This window comes from Eschrichtius robustus, chromosome 11, assembly GCF_028021215.1.
Source record: "Eschrichtius robustus isolate mEscRob2 chromosome 11, mEscRob2.pri, whole genome shotgun sequence".
In the NCBI taxonomy this organism is placed as follows: domain Eukaryota; kingdom Metazoa; phylum Chordata; class Mammalia; order Artiodactyla; family Eschrichtiidae; genus Eschrichtius; species Eschrichtius robustus.
In genome coordinates, this window is record NC_090834.1 from 48,682,448 (window position 1) to 48,706,875 (window position 24,428).

A 24,428-nucleotide genomic window follows, 5' to 3' on the forward strand; every position below is an offset into this window, starting at 1 on the left:
CAGAGGACTTAGAAACTCAGGAATGTGATAACATATAAGCAGAAACAATTTTGTCAGCACTAACAAACAACTAAATCAATTGTTAGCCTAGACAAAATCTACAAGAAGATGAATACGCAAGCTCAACAAGAACACACTGTGTGACAAATGACCGATGTGGGTTTTGTCATGAAAGACACGTTTGTTCGAGAAGAAAGTAAATTCTAAAATCTAAGAGCAACGAGTAAAAAGATAGATAAAATTCTAAATTAAATAACCACTGACTAAAGAAGAAATGAAAGCAAAAAATATACTAGACATCAACTGAGAGATGACAATGTTTACAGATCAAGAAAAGTTACAGAAGAAATCACAGAATTTATTAAAAAAAAAAAAAAAAGACAACCGAATCAAAGGTTTTATTTCAGAAACGGGTAATAAAATGGACTAAACTATCTGATGAAAAATGGGTAAGAATCTAACAGAATTGAGACAATTTGTTATCATGCAACTTGTTTCTTCACTTGGTTGGTACTAACTGTAGGATTTTACTAATACAGGAAATAATTAATACAGGAAACAACCATAATCCTATTAAGCACCTCAATGCACTGTTTTTCAGTCTATATAAAGATGTAGGAAATACTAAGAGGGCATAATAAGTGTTTAATATAATCACTAGTGGAAGGAAACTTACCATAGACAGGATTTCTTCGGAGTATAAATGGACTAAACAACATGTTTTGGAATGGACACATCTATTTGACTTTATTTATGATGCCAAGTTGCCAATCCATACCTGGTTAGTTAGAGGTAGAAACACATTCATTTTGATTGAATTCAGGAATACACACACAGTTGCTTCTTTGTGTTTGCTCGATACTTTGCAGTCTGTCCCAATGAAATCAAATTGTCCTTTTCTATTCACCACTGCAAATTAGTTAACTGTTCATTCCAGCTGTACATTCATTGTATGACTCTGCTTCATGATGGTTATTTCATTTCATACTTTCTATAAAATAAAAGATGACTATAGCTTGTGTTAAAAAAAAATAAATCATAGGAATGCACCTTTTGACCAGTAAAATTTCACTAAACAATCTCATTATACCTCAGTAGAATTTGTCTTTCAATTTCATAGTCTTTTAATCTGAATGAAAATAATAACTTATGGATTAAAAAGTTTTCTGTTTGACAGGAAAAATATTATAAACATAATTTCTGAATAGAGAAAATGAGATGCAAGTAGCAATGCTGTCTTCACTGCTATAATACTTCCTTTTTAAAAGTAAACAAAGTACTAATCACCATTTTGATTCCAGTGAATAAAAACTTAAAACTGAATTTATTAATCAATTTGGAAGTCTGAAGCCAAAAGGATCCTTTAACAGTATTGCCTAACAGACAAGTCAATCCTAAAAAGCTAATCAATCACACTGCAAAATTTTGGCCTAATTAAACTGGCTCTCGCTGATACTCTGTCGTCTTTTTTCTGTTTGGTTTCAATCTGCCATAACAACCAAGGTTAGAATTACCTGTAAACAGAAGTATACAAGGCTTGACGAAATTGAATACGGAGGATTAAGCATTTAAAAAGTCTGGGTTATAATTCTTATTGCTACACAAGTTCTACTGCATAATTAATTTACAGCAGCCTAAAACTTTTCAGCAACAAAATTATATTAAAAAAATATACCATTATCCCTATATGTTACATTAATTGTAATGTAACATATCACAACCACTTAAGCCTTGCATTAACTTAGAAAAGAATAACTTGTCCCTGAAAAACTCTAAAGAGTGATCATATTTCAATCAAAGCTGTCCTGAACTAACTCATAATCAGCAGTGACTACATTTGTCACTTCTTTGCTCTAACATGAGTAAAAGTGACGATAATGATTTTTTGAAAAGAGGCTAGAGAACCTGCATCCAATTATGAAGTGGACTTTTAAACCGCCACTGGATTTTTAGAATGTTTTTAGTTGTCAAACATCCGTATAGGTGAAACAGCTGAGGGAACAAACTGCCAAACTTGCCCAAACTACTTTTGTTCCATAGAATTTGATCCCTTCTAAATCGACAACAGCATACAAACTTAGCTATGAAGAATTCAGCCCTTATAAATGAAAACAAACATAATAAACCTACAGGAGGTTTAAAAGTAACTTCATTTGTTTTTGAATATTCAAGTGTAATGATTCTGTAAAAGATTAAAACATACGTTTCAACTTTATCAGATATGTCAATTTCCATTTGCTCCTAACCTGCCACTAATACATAGGTTCACTGGGCTGCCAAAGAACCCATCTGATCATGGAGAGAGATGAAGGTATCAGTGGAAAAAGAGCACGGATACCACGGCATTTATCCAAACAGTATGAGACCCGTCTTTGCATCCCTGAAGTACGAATGGCCACTTTCTCCAATTAATTTGCTCTATACTAAGTAAAGCAGCATTGTCTGTGAAGAGTTACTCCATACCCATAACATTTCACTACTATAGTTACCAATTCAGAAGTTAAAAAAAAAAAAAAAAATACAGACCAAATCCATGTACCCGTGATCCTTTGTATCCTAAAATGTAGAAATATTCTTAGTTTTAACCAAGAATTATATTGGAATGAAGTAAAACATCTTTTAAAGTAATTTTAAGTATACTCTTATTTGTTACTATATTTCTACATAGATTATTTAATATTGCTTGTGGACATAATTTAATCGATAATAATATATCATAATGTCAACCATTACAGTGATCCAGAATGAGATTCTGGCTATAGAGGGAGCTTAATTATTAAGCAACACTTTCCTAAAAAGCTTCTGTATTTCTGATTGGTAAGAAAAACAAAAAAAAGAGCGTCTCTTATTGAAATAACACTGACGTTCAAGCTCGGGCCCCCTTCTTTGTGTTCAACATAATTAACTCTCTAGGACAAAATAATGAAACATTAAGTCACATTAATAAGTTACAGTCATCTTCAAGAAAACTCGATGGGCAACTCTGGTGTTACAATTGTGTATCTTGGATCCAACTTAGGGATGAAGTCCTGAAAGTGTTTAGATGCACCAGTACCAAAAACGTCAAGGACTTTTCGGTTCATGACGGCAAATCTGTATAACAGAGGACACAGGGAACAAGTACTTAATGAAGTTTATAAAAGAAGATGATTCACTCCATTTGACTTATCTTACATGGGATGGGAAGACAGAAAAGGCTGACATGGCAAAAGACTCAATGGCGGATTCAAAAGTCACTTTGATACACTTCCTCAAGATTCACTGTCTCATATTTTCTTTACGAAGATGATAATCCCCAAAACTGAAACCCCAGAGATTACCATCATTATTTCAAACCCTTCTAGAATCCTTTCCACTAGATTGTGTCAAATAGGAAAATAGGTTCATTGTGATTTTTCTGATGAATAAAATCACAAGAAGCTAAATGTATAATGAATGCGCTAACATTTACTGACAAGCGAAGGTATTAAACGTAATTCCTCTCATAATTGAAATTTTAATGTCTCACAGTCAACAGAAAATACATCCAAATGTGACTGAAGGGCAAACAGCATATAGGGTTTCAAATTTCTAACAGACACAACATGGTAAAAACACACCCTCATTTTATCCATCACCTAACCTAAGAGATATAAAAATTTTAAAAGACATATATTTTAGCTAATGTGCAGGATGGACCTTCTGTGTCTCTGTGCCTGATCATAAGCATTTCTTTTCTGGGGACGATACCAATGTGCAAAAAAACCTAAATGACAAAGAAATAAATGATTAAATAATAATAATATAGAGGATACACAGTGTCATGGCTAAGAGGAAGAATTCTGCAGTCAGACTGCCTGGCTCATATCCTAGCTCCATTCTTTCCTAGCTCTGTGATTCTGGCAGGTGTTTAACCTCTGTGTGCATCTCAGTTTCCTCACACTGTAAAAGCAAGATATTAACAGTACCTATCTCACACAGCTACTTTAAGGATTAAACACATATGTATGTATATGTATGTTGTATGTGTGTACGTGTGTATCTTCAAACCATTTCTGGGACATAGTAAGCACTATACAGCTGTTCGCTATTACTAATATTAATGGCAGCTACTATTTACTGAATGCCTACTAGGTGCTAAAGGCTGCCACAAACACCTCGATTTTCCCACAAAGTATGTATTATTGTTTCACTGAAGAGAGAAAGAAACTTGAGGCTCATGATGGTAAGGAATTTTCCCAACCGGTGACACAGCTAAGGGTATCAGAACTGCAGTCAAACCTAGGTCTGTTCAGTTCCCAAGCTCATGATCTTTCTATCAGGTCAACCTGCCTCCCAAAGAATTAGATTATAATCAGGAAATGCTAACGACAACAACAATAATAAAGAATATGACCGTGAAGGCAAAGAAAAATGTGCTTACAAAATCAGGCAAAAGAATATGATTATTTTTCCAAAGTGGAAATCAGTCGATTGTTCAGGCATGATTTCTAATGAATCTGTTTAATGTTTTTAATCAAAAAGAAGAGATCAAAGATTTTAAAAGTGAGACTTAAGAATATTATATAGTAACTTATCAGCAGTTTGCAAGTCAACATATTAACCTAGAACACTTAAAATATCTAAAATAGGGCTTCCCTGGTGGCGCAGTGGTTGAGAATCTGCCTGCCAATGCAGGGGACACGGGTTCGAGCCCTGGTCTGGGAAGATCCCACATGCCAAGGAGCAACTGGGCCCGTGAGCCACAATTACTGAGCCTGTGCGTCTGGAGCCTGCGCTCCGCAACAGGAGAGGCCACGATAGTGAGAGGCCCGCGCACCGCGATGAAGAGTGGCCCCCGCTCGCCGCAACTGGAGAAAGCCCTCGCACAGAAACGAAGACTCAACACAGCCAAAAATAAATAAAGAAAGAAAGAAAGAAAGAAAGAAAGAAAGAAAGAAAGAAAGAAAGAAAGAAGGAAGAAACTATTAAAAAAAAAAATCTAAAATAATATAGGGAAAAAAATAGTCAAAATAATGTTCACTAAAAGAATGCCCCATGTTATTCTTATTAAATTTTAGGTCATATTTGATTTATAGCTAGATACCTACTTTACCACTGAAAGAATATTCCCTCAAGTAAACGAAAAGATTCAAAATCTTTTTTATGGAAGTTGCTTTTTTTCTATGACCAGTTAAAACATCTCAGTCACTTACCTGCCCTTGGTGAGCCTTAAAAGGAACTTCCAGTAAGATGGTCGCAAGGTCTGAACTTCCATGACAGCCTAAGATTAGAATATTCAATTTGAGACTTCTTTTAGTAAACAGCAAATATTATCAGCAGTCTTAGGCAACAGAACATATTTATCTCTATTTTTATCGCTCACTGTATTTAAAAAAACCACAGTGATGACAGTAGTAACAAAAACATGTTATTAATGTTCAAGTTGATAACTCTCAAGAATCTTTGTTAATATGCCTTCAAATAGGAATACTGCTCATGGAATAATAATTGAGTTAATACTCATTATTATTGGGAAGCATTTACTAGATACCCATTAGATAGCTGGCACTTCGCTAGTTATAGTAAGTTTACCAACTTGGCAGCATTACTGTGAGAAACTGCAAATAAAAGCTGTCCCCAAAACTTTGCAAAAGCCCTAAGACCATTAACATCAATAACGGTGATTGCAGAACTTAAAGAGATTGAACGATGCTTCTATTAAACTAGATTCTACCCCTATCCTCACTGCCTGAGTAATACTGGGGAAAAGCAATTATTCGTATTTATGCCCATGGTATCTTTTTTTGAAGTAAAATTAAGTTACGGCGTTCTAGCCAAGGTACTAGAGTGATAATTCTCCTACAAAAATTGCACTCTATTTAAACCTAAAAATTGTTGTGTTCATAAAACATGACCTAGCCCACTAAGTTAACAGGTTTAATGATTTGAAACTTGCAAGCTATCTTGCTAATAAAACAAAAAAAGCATAAAATGTAAAAACTGGAAATGTTGCCAGGCCTTTATTTTTCCCCCATTGGTTTAATATACACTAGAAACAGAAATAATTCTACTTCTCATTTCAAAATGTTATACTTACTGCCTGGAAGCAAATTGCCGTAGAGATGGAATAGATGATAGTGTCTGCATGGGGAAAATAGGGAACCTTTCCTGCTTCAATGCCTTTGAAATACATTGTCTGCAAAACAAGCACATAGCGCAAGATTTATAAAGAAAACAACTTTAAATAGCATTACCAATAAAGTGGAGTGATACGTTCCCTATCTACAACTATTTTTTCTACCCTTCAAAATCCTAACAATCCTTTCAGAGCTCAAATCATAGGTACATCTTCCCTGACATGTTAAGTGTCAGCCCTTCCCTTTCCCTCATTCACTCACCCCAAACCCCAGATGCCAGTAATAATACTTTTCTGTGAAATTCAACAGCACTTTATTTCTACCTCTTTCATGCTATTTATTCTTCACTGCTATTTGTACAATGCCCAAGTCCTCCCTTCTCTGTTAGATCTATTCATTCATTCATTAAACATGTACTGGTGTAAACCCGATTAGTGCATAAGAAATAACCAACACACTTTAATAAGGCTACAAGATATCTATATTGATTAGATGTGTAGATCATCACATGTGTATGTATGTATATCTATGTTTATCTCAAAAAAAAAAAAAATATATATATATATATATATATATATAGGCTCCCCAGAGGAGGGAGCAAGTAGTCTGTCTAGGACAAAGGACCAAGGAGAATTTCAGAAGTGACTACATTGAGTAGTGGGCATCTCAAACCATCTGCAGTGAAGAACCACTTTTTAAAAAAAAAATTTCCAACTATCATGGCCTGATGCTTTTATAATACAATAAAAATGAATTACTAGAATTGAACCAAATTTTCACTATTACATTCAAAAAACAAATTACTCCATCGAGTTGCTATAAGGTTTCCAAATGCTTCCTCTCAATTTCTGTCCTTTCCTTGTCATGAACTGGTATGGTCATGAACAGTTCATAGACCAGCACTAGTCTGCTGACCCCACTTTTAATACCGCTGCTTTCTAAGAGGCCTAACGTCAACAACTAGATAAGAGAGGAAAAGCAGGGGTAACAAACAGGGTGAAAATACATGACATGTATGGGGAATTTCCAGCAAATTTATATGGATGGAACAAAGGATAATTCATGGAAATGGGTTTTCTGGAACGTAGGAATGCTAAAGTGAAACAAGTAAGAAAAGTGGAAAGATGACCAAGACAGAATGGTGTTTCAATAGGTTGGAGGGAGCTTTAAGAAGACATGAGTGGACCATGAAATAAAGAACATAAAATAATTTTTTCCAAGAAAAAAGTTGTTTATACAGCTGATTTTTAATTAATATTATGTATTAATATAGCATTTTAATATAAAATTAACTTCAATTTGTAAGATATGTACAAAGAGATTTATAATCTACTTCAGTAACAAGATAAACATGGGCCATTATTTTGAAAGTAATATGATAATATATTACAAGGTACAGATATACTGTAGTGTATTCCTGTTAACAAAAATGAAATTCAGATGTGGTAGAATGGCATCATAGAAACGTTATGTGAAACAGGTATCTCTTGATATATGGGATCATTGTGCTCCTAATTATTCCTACAATAAAACTTATCTGTTGACCTAGAGTCTAAGTTAATGAAGAGTTGGGACAGTATCCTACACTTCTATATGCTTACCAGCACCACCACAGTAATGGGAACATAATCGATACTCAATAAGTATGTCTTGGAAATAATTTTTTCCAAGAAAAAAGTTGCCTATACAGGTGATGTTTACTTAATATGCATTATATAGTAATACAGCATTTTAATATAAAACTAACTTCAATCATAGGAAAATGATTGCCTATTATATCATAGTCGTTAATTCCACAAAGGACATGGTAAGCTTACACTTCTAATTTCCTGCATTTAAAAAAAAGTTCTGATCAGCACACTTATCAGATACGATCTGTTGATACAAGAAACAGAGCGATACCACTGCTTGGCTTTAGAACCTCCAGCCATTTAGAGAAACATTTTACAAACTAGATCTCAATGTTGGATGGGCCCTATGTCAAAGAATATATTTTTGCCAGCTAGGGCAAAAAAATATATTCTCTCACTCCCCTTTTCCTCTCTATTAGCAAGTCCTGCCAACTCTATCTCCTAAACATACACCAAATCTGTGTACTTTTCTCCATCTCTACTGCTACCATCCTGACACAAGCCACCATTTCCTGCCTGAGACGAACGGTTCTCTCCCAGATTCCAGTCTTGCCTCTAATCCATTCTCTATATAATAGCCAGAATATTCTTCTTAAAATGTGAATTAAATCACACCATTTCCATGCTTAAAGCTCCCCAATGGCTTCCAAAGGCACTGAGAAAAAATAAATGCCTCCTCCCCTGCCTCTTTCTCTCTCTCTCTTTCTCTCTCTCATTTGGATAAAACAAATTTGTATAATTTTCTTATTGTCATTAGGGACACAGATTTTTCAGTGAGATAAAACTTTTTAAAAATCAAACAAGTTAAATAAAATCTATAACCTGAACTTTGAATTGAAAACATCAATGTGCTCCTAATTATTGTCTCTTTCTCTGAAAAGAAAGGGAAAAAAAATAGGATGCTCTAACTCTGTTCACTGGAAAGGCCAAGAAACGACTAGCCTAGGAGCAAAAAACCTTTAGCACCCGAACTAAAGTTTTCCAAATACCATTTCTCACCAAAAGAAACTAGGTGCCACTGGAGAAGGCTGATTCTATGTCTGGAGCAGGGAACCACCCAGGTGAGCCTGGAATATCTCGTTTTATCACAAAGCAAGAAAACTATCAAAGATACGGGCATTATGTCAAAACAGAAACAGGAGTCAACTTGAAGAGGCTCTCATGGCCAAAGATGGGGCAATTTGAGCATAATGACTGCAGTAGGCTGAAAGAAATCAAATACGTTAAACTCCATGTCTTCATAAAGACACCTGACAACAAAGACTTACAGGTCAACTTTGCAGGATGCTAGGGACTAACTCATGCCAAACATTAGCAAATAAAGGGAAGTAATCAAGCACTTTATTATGACTTTGTGAACAGACGATCTCACAGTAACCAAACAGCTGAAAGGGAAAGTTCTTTTTGAAGAATTCCCGCTAATAAATGCAGAAGAAACAATAATATTAGATTATGATGATTTTGCAACCCTCAGTGAAATAATAAACCCTGGTCATTAATGGCTGGTAAAACAATAGGGGAAAAGATGGGGAACCTTATGTTGGCTCTATCAACCCGGAGCCCACCGATCCATCTTAGCGTCACAAAAAGAGAGACAACCCGACATTTTTGTGTTTCCTAATGTGATGTAATGGGAATTCACACACACAGTAAATGTGAAGCTTTTCTGCCACTACCATCCCCCTAAAAGAAACTGAACCTGAACTTGCTTAAGGCTCTGGATCTAATTTACAGTTTACAGACAATACATGAGTTAGAGCAACATGTTATAACACCACCAGTGAGGATGCAATCAGCAAAATCCACAATGTGGGAAATTCCAAAGAACTAATAACCTAGAACGTCAACAAATAAATGGCAAGGAAAAAAAGAAAGGGGGAAGAAAAGAAGAAAGGGTGAGGGATAACTATTATAAACTAAAAAGAGACTTTGGATCTCAACTAAAACAAAGGGATTGCAAAAGACATTTGTGAGGTAATACTGAAAATGTAAGCTCTAATTGGATAACGATAATATTAAAGAATTACCAGGTTTTTAAAATTTATGACATGTATTTTGATTATACCCTGATGGCACTGGTGATTTGTTTGTCTTTAAGGAGTCCTTATTCTTTAGTTTTATTTTTTAAGGACTCTTTCTCCTCAGTTGTTTATGGATGAAGTGATTTGATCTCTGGGATTTGTTTTAAAATAATTTGGTACTTGGGGGTTTGGAGCAGTATAGGTGAAAGGAGATTGGCCAAATGCTGTTAACTGTTGAAGCTGTATGATGGGTACATGAGGGTTATCACATTATTCCTTCTATGCTTGTGTATGTTTGAAAATAACACAAAGAAAAAAGAAGAAACAGGAGAACTGACTTTGTAAGTACTTTTATAGGATTAGAATTTGCTTTTGAAACTGGGATATATATTTACTACTAAAGCAGCTAAAAAGCTCTGTATCCTTTGGTTGTATGTGCTTAAAAATGTTTGCTTACCTCTACCAATTTGGAAGCTAAATACATGGAAATTGTTGTGCTTTTATAAAACATCATTGATATTCCCGCCAAAAATCCTGAAACAACAAATAAGGCAAAACTGATCAGAACTCAAAGTATTTCTTTGCTATTAAGTCACTCAGAAATGCTGATTCACTTAAATAGGAAAGAACTGATTTGTAGCACTGCCTTTTGTTACGACAAAATCAAGGACAGTAATATAAGTGATGACATTAAAACGGGGTGAATTCTTATTTATTATCACATATTTTTTAACTTAAAAATTGACCTTTAGAGTTAGGAACCACAGTTCTGATACACATATCACAAGAAACTACATTCTAAATTTAACTTTTAAAAACAGCAGTGGTCTTGCCAAATACAATGATTTTTTAAAATAATTTTTTAAAGGTTACTGGTATCATTTCTGATTTTAAGTGGAAATAGTCATTCATCTATTCTCCTAACAGCTCAAATTATGTTTAGTGCTGTCATCACATTTCCCTCCATTGCTTTCATTCTATAAATGGAAAACCAAGGTGGTAGGAGGCCTGGAATACTAATAGTAGGGATATTACTAATAAATATCTGAAAAGTTGTCTATTTAACTTAAGTAATACATATACTGAACTCACAGAAAATGTTTAGTTTTTATTTTTATAAAATTACTTGAGTTCTTAAAAAAATTATTATTAAAAAATACATCACTTGCCAGTGGTAAAATCAGAATATTTTAAGAAATCTAATTGCACTTCCAGTAGTCACTTATATAATATTTTAAGTCTTTATGTTCTTTTGTGACACATTCCCTAGAATTTCTGGCCTGTAGCAGGACAGATACCCAAGTCATTATATTGCCAACCCAAAACATCAGATGGCAAGAGAGCCTTGATATGTTAAACTTCACAAATATAAAATGTTTGTACTAGTGCCTTAATGGGGATTCTATTACAGAGAAAGGAAGATACAAAGAAATCAGATGAATTTGAAAACCATGTCTGCTTCATTCCTACTACTGATTGATGCAATAGTAATATATGTATTTTATCATTGCTTTACCAGCTATAATGGCATGCAGTTCATCATCCAGATTTCTGACCCAGCGCAGGAAGCAGCTAGTACCCTGTATCAAGAAGAAAATACAATGACTTCAGTTGTTTCAGTTCTAGGAAAAAAATGCATGTAACATCTGTAACGGGTGAGTCATTAGCTGACCTTGGAGGCAAATTGGTGATCTTATTTAAATCAAACTGAATGTATGATTGGTAAAATTATGAACAGTAACCTGTTATAACGTTACTGTTTGGATAGACCCTATTAAGAAATTATACATAAAATTTTCATTGTAATGATTTTTCAAAATGAATTCAAAAATTCTACTTTTGCTTAGATGTAGAATGCTGGGAAAAGTATCACTCCCATTCTAACAAGGAGAAAAAGCTGGATAAGCTACAACTCTGTCAAGTCAGAATCCTATACTTAGAGAAAACATTTTTCAATATCAAGGTGAAATAAAGACTCTCTCAGAAATTTCGCACCAAGCTGGCGGGTAATCCCCATGTCGGTGTGACGTGCTAGCTCAGAAGTGTTTTCTGCTGCTGTCATGGTTCGTCCGCTAAACTGCATCGTTGCTGTGTCCCAGAACACAGAACATCGGCAAGATCAGATCGGGGACGAACCATTGTCAAGAACGGGGACCTGCCCTGGCCCCCGCTCAGGAATGAATACAGGTATTTCCAAAGAATGACCACAACTTCTTCAGCAGAAGGTAAACAGAATTTGGTGATTATGGGTAGGAAGACCTGGTTCTCCATTCCAGAGAAGAATCGATCTTTAAAGGACAGAATTAATATAGTTCTCAGTAGAGAACTCAAGGAACCTCCACAGGGAGCTCATTTTCTTGCCAAAAGTCTGGATGATGCCTTAAAACTTATTGAGCAACCAGAATTAACATATAAAGTGGACACGGTTTGGATAGTGGGACACAGTTCCGTTTACAAGGAAGCCATGAACAGGCCAGGCCATCTTCGACTATTTGTGACAAGGATCATGCAGGAATTTGAAAGTGACACATTTTTTCCAGAAACTGATTCGGAAAAATATAAACTTCTCCCAGAATATCCAGGTGTTCCTTCTGATGTCCAGGAGGAGAAAGGCATTAAGTACAGATTTGAATATGAAAAGAACAGTTAATATGAAAGTGTTTTCTGATCTATTTCAAGCCTCCTCCTCCCCCCCACCCCAAAAAAATTATGTATTTTTTGTTGTAAAGACTTTTGTTGACTTTAGATCTATGGATAATTATTCCTAAGCAAAGTACCTTTATTCCCCATTAATCTTAACTAGACTGTATCAGATACCACTTGTGAAACATTTCTTGCTGTAACTGCCTAAATGCCCATCAAGGGTCAAGAATAGGTTACCAGCACCTGCCTAGGGTAGAATATCTACCAAGACAGCCCAAAGTGGGAGAGTCCCCTGATAGCATAAGTTGAAACCAGAGCCTATAGAGCTAGGAGATAGGCAGATGGGTCCAAAGGTCAGAAATGGATTATAAATAGAAGAGCTAGCACTCAGTTATTAAAATTAGATCAAAAGAGGGACTGTGGATTACTCTACATCACACTTGTGAAAAATATTCTGTTCACTCAGACCGGGAGTCAATAAGTTGAGAACTCCAGGATATTCCACACGGCTAGTAAAGAGGCAGGTATGACACTACCTTTTCGGTGGTTAAAGGAGAAGGTCTGAGACCTTAAAAGACTTTGTTTCTGATCTTCAATGAGATTCCATGGGATGTTACAATGACAAAACAAGAACTGGCTGCTCTTTACAAAAAAGAATAATCTAATATCAAGCATAAACGGCTAAAATTAAGAATTCAAGGAGGTAATAAATTCAGAATGAATATTGCTAGAAACCAAAATTACTAAGTTAGAAACTAAACTTCACAGAATTAAAAAATGAAAATTAAGACATGTTTTACCCATCATGTTAGCAAAGATTTAGATTAAGTATCCAAAAAAAAAAAAAAAAAAGAGCATTTTCTGCCTTATAAATTGGGACAAGCTTTTTAGAGTGTAAGTTAGCAATATCAATTAATATTCAAAATATTCTGGGTTTGGACCCAGAACTTCCACTTCCAGAAATTAATCCTGAACAAAGAAATGGACCCAAGAGTATTTGTTGCAACATTTTTTTTCAAACTTGGAAAGAGCCCAAATGTTGATAAATAAGAAATAACTAACCAGTATGTCTATAAAATGTAACATCTGCAGCAGTTAAAAAGGACAAAGTACTGACAGAAAAACGCCAAAAATTGCTAAGCAAAAGAAGCAAATTGTGTATAACACTCAAAATGTTTGATAAATGTTAATGTGTGGGGAAAAAAAAAAAAAAAGATTCTCTCAGACAGAAGCTGAGAAAATGCACCACCTGCAGACCTGCATTACCAGAAATGTTAAAGGTCGTTCTGCAGGCAGAAGGAACAAGACACCAGCTAAATATTTAGGTATAAAAAAAGAGATGAAGAGCTCTGGAAATGGTAAAATGAAGGTAAATTTAGAAGACATGTTTTTCTTATCTTTAATTGTTATAAAAATGAATCAACTGTCTAAAGCAGTGGTCAGAAAACTATGGCCCACTAGGCAAATCTAGCCTGCCACCTGTTTTTACACAGCTCATAAGCTAGAATATTTTTACACTTCTCGATGGATAAAAATAAAAAATAATAATATTTTGTGACATGTGAAAATTATATGAAGTTCTAATACAGTGTGCTAAATTTTTATTGCAATACAGCCATGCTCATTCATTTATATATTGTCTATGGCTGCTTTCACACTATAACATCAGAGCTGAATAGTTATGAGTGAGACCATATGTTCCACAAAGCTGAAAATATCTACTCTTTGGCCCTTTACAGAAAAAGTTTTCTGACTCCTGGTCCAAAACAAAAATAGCAACAGCATATTGTGGGGTTTATAACATATGAAAAGATAAATGAATTGCACAAAGGATGGGAAGGAGGAATTACAAGTATGATGTGGTAAGATTCTTACACTATACTGAAGTGGTATAATATTATTTGAAAATATTGACCAATAAATTAAAAATGTTTATTATAAATGTTAAGACAATCACTAAATTTTAAAAAGACATATAAATAATAAGTCAATAGTGATGATACAATATAAAAAATACCAAAAAATTAATATAAATTTAAAATACATAAAAAATACCCCCAAAATCCAGGAGACAAAAAAAAAGAGGAACAAAGAAAAAAATGGAACAAATATAAAACAACTAATAAGAAAGTAGATACAAACAGATACAAACTCAACCATATCAATAACTATATTAAATGTAAAGAGTCTAAATATACCAATTAAAAGACAGTGATTACCAAACTGGATACAAAAGTAAGAACCAACTATATGTGGTCTAAAAGAAACCAGCGTTTAAACTGAGGTCACGGAAAGGTTAAAGAAGGAAAATATACCATCAAATATAATCAAAAGAAAACTGGAGTAGCTATATTAATAGTAGACATAGTAGACTTCAGAACAAGGAATATTACCAGGATAAAGAGGAACATTACAAAATGGAAAAAAGGTCAGTTCACCAAGAAGACACAGAAGAAATAAGGTTTGTTTGCCTGACCTTCTCTTAATTACATTCTTAGGAAGATGCAAAAAATTGATAAATTTTTCAGAAATCACATATGGCTTTGGAACATGCTGTATGAATATTTTTTATAATAGATTTTCTGACCCAGTTGCATTTTCCTTAGTTTAATTACCATTAGTTTATATTACCTAAGCAAACAAGTAGCAAAAATGTAAACAAACAAAAAAGCCTATGCTCTCAGATATGCTGGATGGTGGAGAATAACCAACCTGGGCTAAAAATGTTGGAGATAATCCACATATAAATATTTAAGAGTTTATCTTAAGAGTAAACACAAACTCTATGACACAAGAAATGAAAAAGAATGTGAATATAAACATATTATCACCAATATTCTGTCCTATTAACTCTTGTATATATTCAAAGATATAAGTAATGCTTCCTAGTCAAACCGTATTGAAAATGTTTTCAATGTTAGTAATATTTCATAACAAGTGATTAATTAACTATAGTTTATAGTTTGCCACTTTTTCCTTTCCATCTCAAAATACTTTCTCCACATCTACCTTTTATAGGTAAACTTTATCATAAAATGAAACACAGCCACCTTATCCAAAATAATTCCAGAATTCAGTTTTTCCCAGTATTTCCTTTTAACAACTGTGTGTGTGCACACGCACACACGCATGCACATGCATACAGGTCAACCTTAGTTAACACATTTTAACCTTTAAATTTTGAATATAAATTTTAGATGTTTAATAAAATATGTCAGTAATATGATTTACATATTAGTGATTCCCATTAAACAAAAGGCCATTACTTCAAACTGCAGAGTGCTGTGTCACAGATGATCCCTATATATGTGTTTAGGTGGGTGCTTATTATATATGTGTGGGTACATTTATAGGAACATGCAGAAAGAGGTGGAAGAATGTTAACTTTGTTTATTTGAGAGAGTATAGTAGAAAGAGTGAGTGAGTGGGAGATGGAAAATAAGTCATTGCTTATATCAGTTACAACAGAAAATCCTTACTGTTTCTATCAAAGGTTGATATCAGCTAGGAGGGTCTGAAAATGTTTAAATTAATAATCAGGTAGGAAAGTTATTCAGAAAAAACAAATAGATACATCACTTTTGATGTCAGAAATATCAGGAAGTTCATATTTTCTCAGTGACTACATTGTTGAAAAACAGAAAATGAGTTTTTGAAAATCTTTAATATTACGTATAAATGCAAATATATCTACACTTTCAAGCTTTAAGAGAAGAAGTATCTCCAGCCTCTATTCCCAACATAATGTGCATATTTGGTGATGAGATATTTACAAATACTATGGAAAGAAGCATTAAAAAAAAAATGACAGATGAGTTAAGGCCGTATCTCATTTTAACAATAGCCATGTTATTTATTTCCCACTTTTCTTTCCTCTTCTGAAAGCCTTACCTTGTATATACTAACAAAAGAGCCCAGAAAAGCTCCGAGCTGGAAGTTTTCTTTATTGTAGAAGAGAGAAAGTAGCCGGGATGGCTGTGTAAACAGATGCCTAAATGCAGAGGGAATCCGGAGGCAGCACTGGATCAAGTATCCCACGCTAAACATTCTGATAAAACCCTAGAGAAAATTGGGAGGAAATTCTGATTTACAACCAAATTTTGAAGAACAATAGATATAAATTTTATTGTTGCAGAATCAAAACGGGACTAAAAATATTAAGACAAGTTTATATCACAGCCATTTTCAAAATTAAGTCCTAAACCTCAAACAATTTTAAAACAATTGCCTTAAAAATAAGCGTGAAATCTTGCAGCAAACATACTTTCTATGATTTACAAAGGCTTAAAAAGTCTCCCAAGCACTGGCCAAGTCTATCTATGCACCAAACTTCTACTTCTTGACATTTTGTTGACATAACTGGGATTTATAATCCCTAAACCACAAACAGTTTTAGAAACAAAAGCACTGCAACTCCAAAAAAAATAGTTAACAAAACCAAATGCTTTTGGAAATTTTAACAGAAAATGCCTCTTAATCGTTAGTTTGAGCAGAGATTCTTTTGACAGAAAATAATTGTATTATCTGTTTAGACCTTTGGTGTCAACTATTTAAACGATCAAGTTTAAAGAATTTTCCAGGAAAAGAAATAATTCTATCTAGGTTTTTACTTCTGTGCTCAATGTGTCAAGCTGAAACATCTCTAGGGAATGGCAGCTTTAAGGTAAACTAAACAAAACCTGAGAAAGCAAATTTGCTACAAATCCACATTTGCTGTCAACATTTCTCCATATTACCTGCAACTATCTACAGTGTAAAAGGGAGGAAGGATGACTAATGTTGGTCAATTTCATTTCACTCTTTAGGAAAATGAAGTTTGATGTCACTTAAGGGTAACAGACTGAACAATTCCAGTCATCTCGAAACAAAATGTTATCAAAAAGAATAGTATTTTATACATGATTCAACCAATACACTGTAATACTGATCTCCCATCCTCCTCCTCTTTCACCCCCACTGGAATGGAAAAACGTCTACATTCTTAGCAGCGTTTGCTGCTAAGTTTCAAACGTCAGGTTTGTACCTTCTGGATAGCAGCCTTCTTTTTTTTTTAAAAAAAAAAATTGAGTTACTATGAAGAAACATTCATTAATTTACCTGAAACTACCTAACACCTGGTTAAAACATGAAAATTAAATTGTCCAAACAATTAGCATGAATTATCATGCATTTGCTTAACTGAAACTGCCTAGTGTTTGTTTAATGCATGAAGTGGTCACACCTGTATCTTGTCACTGATAATATCATAATATTAACCTAAGGGTTCAAAGATCACACTCATGTTCAATCATTTCACACTATTTTCAAGAGATCTATTCATCCTTCCATCCATTCACCCTTTCACGTATTCAGGAAAGATTCAGTGAATGCCTCTCATGTGCCGAACATCACACTAGATGCTGGGGATAGAGTAGTAAAGAGGACACAAAGCCCCTGCCTTCGTGGAGCTTCCATGCTCATTAGAGGAAGAGAAAATCAGTAAACAAATAAACATAAAGTAATTACAGATTACAGTAAGTGTTGAGAAGGAAGTAATCAGGGCACTGGGAAAGAAATTAACAGGGCACCCTATATTAGACTGAGTGGTAAGGGAAGGCTACTGAGGATGTGACGTTTAAATAGACACAAAAGAGAAGGAGCTGGCATGAGAAAATAGCATGAGCTATTTCGGGTAGCTTGGACAAAAAGCACAAAGCCAAAAAAGAGACTGGCAGGTATCAACAAAAAGTTCGTGTGAATGGAGTATAGTGAGCTGGGGGGAATGTAATTCATCTGAATATTCCCTCAGGGGTATGATTTAACATGAGGTGTAACTGAGTCCATGGAATAATGAGGTGCACGGTCAAAATATTTTACTATACTTGTGATATAAATTCCTCACCCACAAATCTCCAAATAATTCTACATTCATGGACATAATATTACAATGTATACATAAATTAGTAAGTTTATAGTACTGGTACACGCTTGAAAGAATGACTACATTTTTTTCATAGCTCAGTAATTCTCACTAACTTTCTCGTACACTTTTTTAAAAATATCACCTCTCCTCTCTCCCAAATTTCTCAAATACCTCTAATTTAGTCAAAATGCTTTTCTTAGTTCCCCTCCTGAAGTTTCCCCTTGAACTAGAATTATGTCCAGTTGGAGGGACTAATAACCCTCTCTGGGAGCTGGTAGACTTTGAGGCAGCCGGCAACATTCTTTTTTTTTGTTTTGCCACTTTAAAAATGGGGCAGGAAATCAGATTTGGAAAGAGTGTGTCAGAAACTACTTCACAACTCAAAAAAAAATACTCTACTGCTTTTACCCCTGGTTCTGTCTTTGAGTACTTTAAAGGTAAGTGTTGGCTTGGGTGCGTGCCACCATCAACACTCGGCCACAGGCATTCACATTCATAGGCACTAATGTGATACAGTCCCTCCCTTTCTAGAGGGACGGTCAGGAGGCTGTCTTTTGGGGTGCTGTACAACTCTGCTCTTCTCATCGTCAATAAAGTGGGGATCAGATGTTGTAAGGAAGAACATAAATTTTCTAAAGCATCAGGATTGTTAGAGCACCGTCCAAAACTAAAGAACTTGTAGCAGATGGTGCCACCTGTGACAGACTAACTGCAATGAAAATTAACTTCCTTCTCAGAGTTGGTGGGATGGGGGGATGGGGGGGGGGTGGCAGGCATGGAATGGGGGATGGGGAGGGAGCACGGCCCTGGTACACTAATATATTAGGGAGTGGGGAATTTACGTCAGTGGGCATAACTAACTTTCTTAATGTAGAACAACTGTGGACATGCTCCAGTTACCTTCATGCCTTAAAAAATGTAACAGCTTTACAAGTCCAAAACCAAATGCCACTGTCCCAGATGGTACGGTGTATGTGTGTGACTGCCGATCCCCTAGCACACAGCACAGTCCAGGGGCCTTGTTCTAAGATGTATTCTAATGAGGATACATTGCCAAGTACAAATTTTAATTTTAATTTGACTTTATTTTTCTCTTCTTTGTTGTTGTTGCTTCACCTTCTACTTTGTAAGTTTTACATTTATTAAGTAAGCTAATGTAAAAATTATTTAACAAAGGATCTGGTAAGTGAATACTAAAAGCTAAATTGTTATCTATTTCTCACAAGTGTCTTATTCTTCAAGTCAAATGCAAAGAATGATAGCAATGATTGTCAACTTTTCCATTTACTTTGAAATTATGTTTTAATAAGTAAGTTTTTTCTATACATATTCCCTGTGGTTATTAAAGTAGATTTTATATACTTACTTTAATGCAATAAGAGATGCAATTATCCTCATAGTGTTTGCAACATCTATGCCTTGGTCCATGCTTACATCTGAAATTAAACCAAAAAAACTAATATAATTAAAATGTGTGTGTGTGCGTGCGTGCATGTGTGTGTGTGTGTGTGTGTGTGTGTTGATCTGCTTAAAACTCTCTAACCAAAAAAGGAGAAAACATTATCAACTCGTTTCTAAATGTGTGCATCTTTTGATTTCTTAGGACATACAGAAGCAAAGATAACAGATTTTTTTTCCCTTTGCTGCTCACCATTTGACACACTGTATAAGATATGTGACTGCAGTCAAAATACTTGAATGTGGAACAGAAAAGCCATATTGGTAAATATTTGTGACTAAATATGAAAAATATGTATATGTTATCTCTATACTCCGCCAAATCTTTTGGAAGCTTTAAATCGTTTATTGTAGCATATAATGGTCATAAATCATCCATGACGTCAGTACTTGAGCAAAAATCATAATGAGAATGTGCTCAGGTTATAGGAATTTATGCTTAATTATATTTGAGAGAAAACATCTGGGAAAGAAACATGATATAGTATTAGAATTTAAAATTCAGTTTTTAAAATAAATATAGAAATAGAACATGCAGGAATTCAAAAGTAGGTTGTGATATAACTGTAAACAACTTAGTCTTCCAGTGTTTAATAAACATTTCTGCTGGGAGGACTACTATTCAAGACACACTTATTTTAGTTATTTGGTATGTCTACTCCAGGACTATTTATTTATTCACTCCAGGCGTAAAAAAGTAAGTAGAATATCTAATGTGGGTTTAACTCTCCCCCTTTCTCTTTGAAGAGTTCATGTTCCAAAATAAGCAGTCTTTATAACTCTTTCAGAATACAATTAATTAATTATCTTCATGGTTGGAACACATTAACTCTTTCTTGTTTATGATAATAACTTGCAGAGTGATATCCTGGCTCTCTAATTCCATTTGCAAATTGATTATAAAGACCTTCTCCGAAATTCAATGCTGCACTGCAGCTGGAGTATACAGGCAACCTTTCCTAGTCAAGGGTGACAGCAATAGTTCATTCCTTATGTCGTTAGAATGATATGACATATCTGGTCATGCGAAGTTGTTGAGTGATTAAAGCTCGGGGCCTGAAAAGGGGTGAATCAGAGAAGGACTGCCTTATGTAAACCATCACTCTTCATACTTCTAAGTGTCCTCTTCAAAGACATTTCTCAGCCATGGCTACCAGAACTACACAGAAATTGTTAAACTCTCTTTGCTAGTGAAGTTAAATTCTGTTATCAACTATACTGTCATTTAGTCTTTCCTAGTCTTTCATTAAAATGGCTTCCCAAGTGCTGGACTGCCAGTCTCCTATGTCATCTGCTCTGCTTCTATATTATCCTGCACCTGCTTTCACACCAATGGACCCACTGAGGCTACTCTGACAAGTTCTGCCATGGCCCGATCAGCTCTGATACCCAAGGCTTCATTCGCCCCCGTCACACATTCTCTGCATTCCCCTATGATTCTTGTTGACATGATTCCCATTAACAGGATCCCCTACATCACACATTCTCTGCATTCCCCTATGATTCTTGTTGACATGATTCCCATTAACAGGATCCCCTACATCACACATTCTCTGCATTCCCCTATGATTCTTGTTGACATGATTCCCATTAACAGGATCCCCCTACCACAATTATTACTGCCGTCTACCACCCCTTTCTTTCCTTTTACCTTCTTCTGTGGTGTACAGAAGAAGAGACAAAGTCTTTAAATTCAGTAAAAGTTTTGAGTACCTACTCCGTGCTCGTGTATGTGAAGCAACTCCTATGTTATTTCATTTAATGCACGCAACACTCCTTAATAAAGTTAACCGATGAGGACTTTAGGATGCAGAGTGGTTAAATCACTGTTCAAAGTCCCAAAGCCAGGAGGGGCAAAATGAGTCAAACACAGGTCTTCAGATTTCTTAAAGGGCAACAGCTTCCTGTAGTTGATCCCCTAACTTTCTATACTGCCTCCTCATTCTACACTCTCTAAAATAGCACTACAAGATCATTTTTATTGGCTGATATTCTAATTTTAAACCTTTAAATTAATTTTCTTAAATATCTTAAATGCAAATGAAGACTTATTTGTATGAAGTAGACTTCTTTGTATAACATACAAATAAAGATTTCTTATTTTATTTCCAAAGCCCTAAAAATTTCCACTCTTGCAAAATATCCTTCACTTAAAGTTTGCTCCTTATGATATCTATATCTTCTTAAATCTCTCTTGGAATTTTTCTTTCTCCTTTCCACACTTGAAACATTCGATTAGCACATATTAATCTGTTTCCTGAAGTTCCCTATTCTAGCCTCCTGCAACTCTGCTTAGTTTGAAATAGAAAAGTATTTCGATTTCATGTAAAACTATTTTAAAGGCAGATAATGGTCTATAGTCCTGCTAGAAATAATAAACAACATTCACTTGCCATCGTGTGCCTTTTTATAAAACTCTATGCACAGTTTCTGGTAAAAAAAAAAAAAAAAAAAAAAATTATTACCTGAAAAGAAAACAAAAATACCTTGGCATGGTACAAATGTTATATAAAATGGTGAACAAAATGTGCTAAAATATCAAGATAAAGAACTCACACTGAATCCACAAGCTTCCTGACTAGAGCAATTATATTCGTTCCTCTTGGTTTTTCCTCATGTTTCTCAGTCTTTTGTTCCACTTTTGCATATGCCGCCTCTGGTGAATAAGAATGTGTGGGAATTTCTTCCTTCCCAACAATGAACCTAAAGAAAAGAGCACAATGAGAGGCATTTTTCCCCTTAAAAAAAAAAAGAATCAGTGAGAAAATAAACTGATTTTGTTTATATACAAATACACTGTGGACAGTACCTTATCATTTGAAATAATATTTTCCACAATTTATATAAAACTAGTCATCCTTTAAAAAAATAGGCTTTTGAAATCTGAATACTCAGAAAATGTTAACAGCTGTTTATTTAACAGTGCAGGCATCTTAAAATCAAATACAGCATAGCTCTTTGATGAAACACCCTTTTAACTTAAGTCACCGCTTTTTTAAGGTATTACACAACTTAAAAGTTTTTTCAAACAAAAAAGCAGATGAACTATTAACTTGGATCTACTAGTTAATGACAAAATTTCTATTTTTTTCTCTAAAATGTATCAACAGTTACAATTGAATGCATTTCTCATTTTTTTACTCTAAATTTGTATCTAACGTCACTTTGAGTCATAAAACAGCTGCAGTGCAGTAGGTGGTCATCTATATGCACATGAGAAATAGAGGGAACTAAAGAATGAGAATCAGAAAGTTGGTTAAGAGTCTGTGTGTCTTCCCCACATTATTAGAAAATCTTAAATTTGATGATGTTATTCTAATCTACTTACTTCTCTTTGGAAAAATCTAATATCCAGGAGAAGACACCGTTCCTGTATCATCAAAACTGGACTATATTTTTCCAAAGACAATACAAAGAAAACATTACCAACCATTAGATATCACTCAATCAGTATCCTTTATCAGAGTTTTCATTTTTGCTGTTTTCACCTTCACTGTAAGAGTCACTGCTCTTATAAAGAATAACTAAGCTTTCCTTAGCCAATTCTGCCTGCTGAACCTTCAGAAAATATCACAAAACATAGATAAAACAGGAGACCAATAACACTACACTAAAATTCTAGAACACGGGAACTATGGCAAATTTAAATACTCGTGAAAGAGAGAAAAACTGTTACTATCAACAAGTGCAACCCATCTCGTTAGGACAAACTTGATAAAACATCTAGTTTACCAAATTGTAAGGGGCGTGCAATGAGATTGTTTGTCACCAGATGGCAGCTGTGCCTCCTTGGTAACTGCTGGTCCAAAAGAATTTGGTTCCTAATCGTGGGTGTGAATGGAGAGCTTAGGGTCTGTACTACTGCTCTTTATAAACAAGGTAAAGCTATGCTAGAACAGACACAATATCTCTCATACCTTTCCTAACGCTGAAAGGAAAGTGTTGCTATCTTGGCCAGGACCTACCATTCGGATTAGAGCTCACTTCCTTGGAGAAGCCCCAAGCTGGAGTGAGTGAACCATCCTTCCTTTGTGCTCTCACAGCCCAGTGATCCCCCAGTACTGGAAGCACCTTCTTAGTACTTTCCCTCCCCCACTAAACTGTGGGATCTGTGAGACTCTATATACCTTCTTTGTTATTATATCCCAGTGCCTGGCATAGTGTCGGGCACATAATAAATATTTAGTTAACACCTAGCAAAGGAATATAGTAATAGGGAGCATTTTCTGAGCATTTACTACATGACAGGCACAGCACTGAGCCATGGACAAAGGTTAAATCATTTAACCCTCATAGCAAAACACTATGAAGTAGGTACCATACTTTCCATGACAGTTAACCTGAAAAGGCATCTTGTCCACAATCAAAAATATCAGTAATTATTTGAACCCAGAACTGTTTAACTCTAAGGCCTGGGTTCTTAGTCACCAAACTTTGTACATTATTAACTATGGTTTAAACTACGATGAATCAGCCTTAGTCTACCTTCAGACTCCTGCACTGGCTCTTCTCCCGTGGTTCTCTCCTTGACTCTTTCTATTCCCCTAACTTCCACTATTATCTTACAGAACTAGCAAGAGTGAATAACTATTTTTCCAGAATATTTTCCTGTAACACAGAGAAAATGTTAAGTGCAAATAGTCCAAGTCAGCCTTTCATTATAAGTGGATTTGAA

The 24,428-nt window shown here is 34.8% G+C and overlaps 1 protein-coding gene and 1 pseudogene across 2 annotated transcripts in view; one reads left to right on the forward strand and one right to left on the reverse strand.

The window, feature by feature from the left end:
• Positions 1-492: 492 nt before the first annotated feature.
• TMEM135 (transmembrane protein 135) overlaps positions 493-24,428 on the reverse strand; it is a 249,740-nt gene continuing 225,804 nt past the window's right edge. For both annotated transcript variants that reach the window (XM_068555925.1, XM_068555924.1), the window contains 8 exons: positions 22,310-22,456; positions 19,662-19,731; positions 16,285-16,452; positions 11,267-11,330; positions 10,208-10,284; positions 6,059-6,157; positions 5,175-5,242; positions 493-3,093 (listed from right to left, as the gene is read on the reverse strand). In XM_068555925.1, the coding sequence (XP_068412026.1) occupies positions 2,961-3,093; positions 5,175-5,242; positions 6,059-6,157; positions 10,208-10,284; positions 11,267-11,330; positions 16,285-16,452; positions 19,662-19,731; positions 22,310-22,456 (826 nt within the window). In that variant the 3' untranslated portion in view covers positions 493-2,960. The remainder of the gene's footprint in view (positions 3,094-5,174; positions 5,243-6,058; positions 6,158-10,207; positions 10,285-11,266; positions 11,331-16,284; positions 16,453-19,661; positions 19,732-22,309; positions 22,457-24,428) is intronic.
• On the forward strand, positions 11,811-12,400 carry LOC137771872 (dihydrofolate reductase pseudogene; annotated as a pseudogene).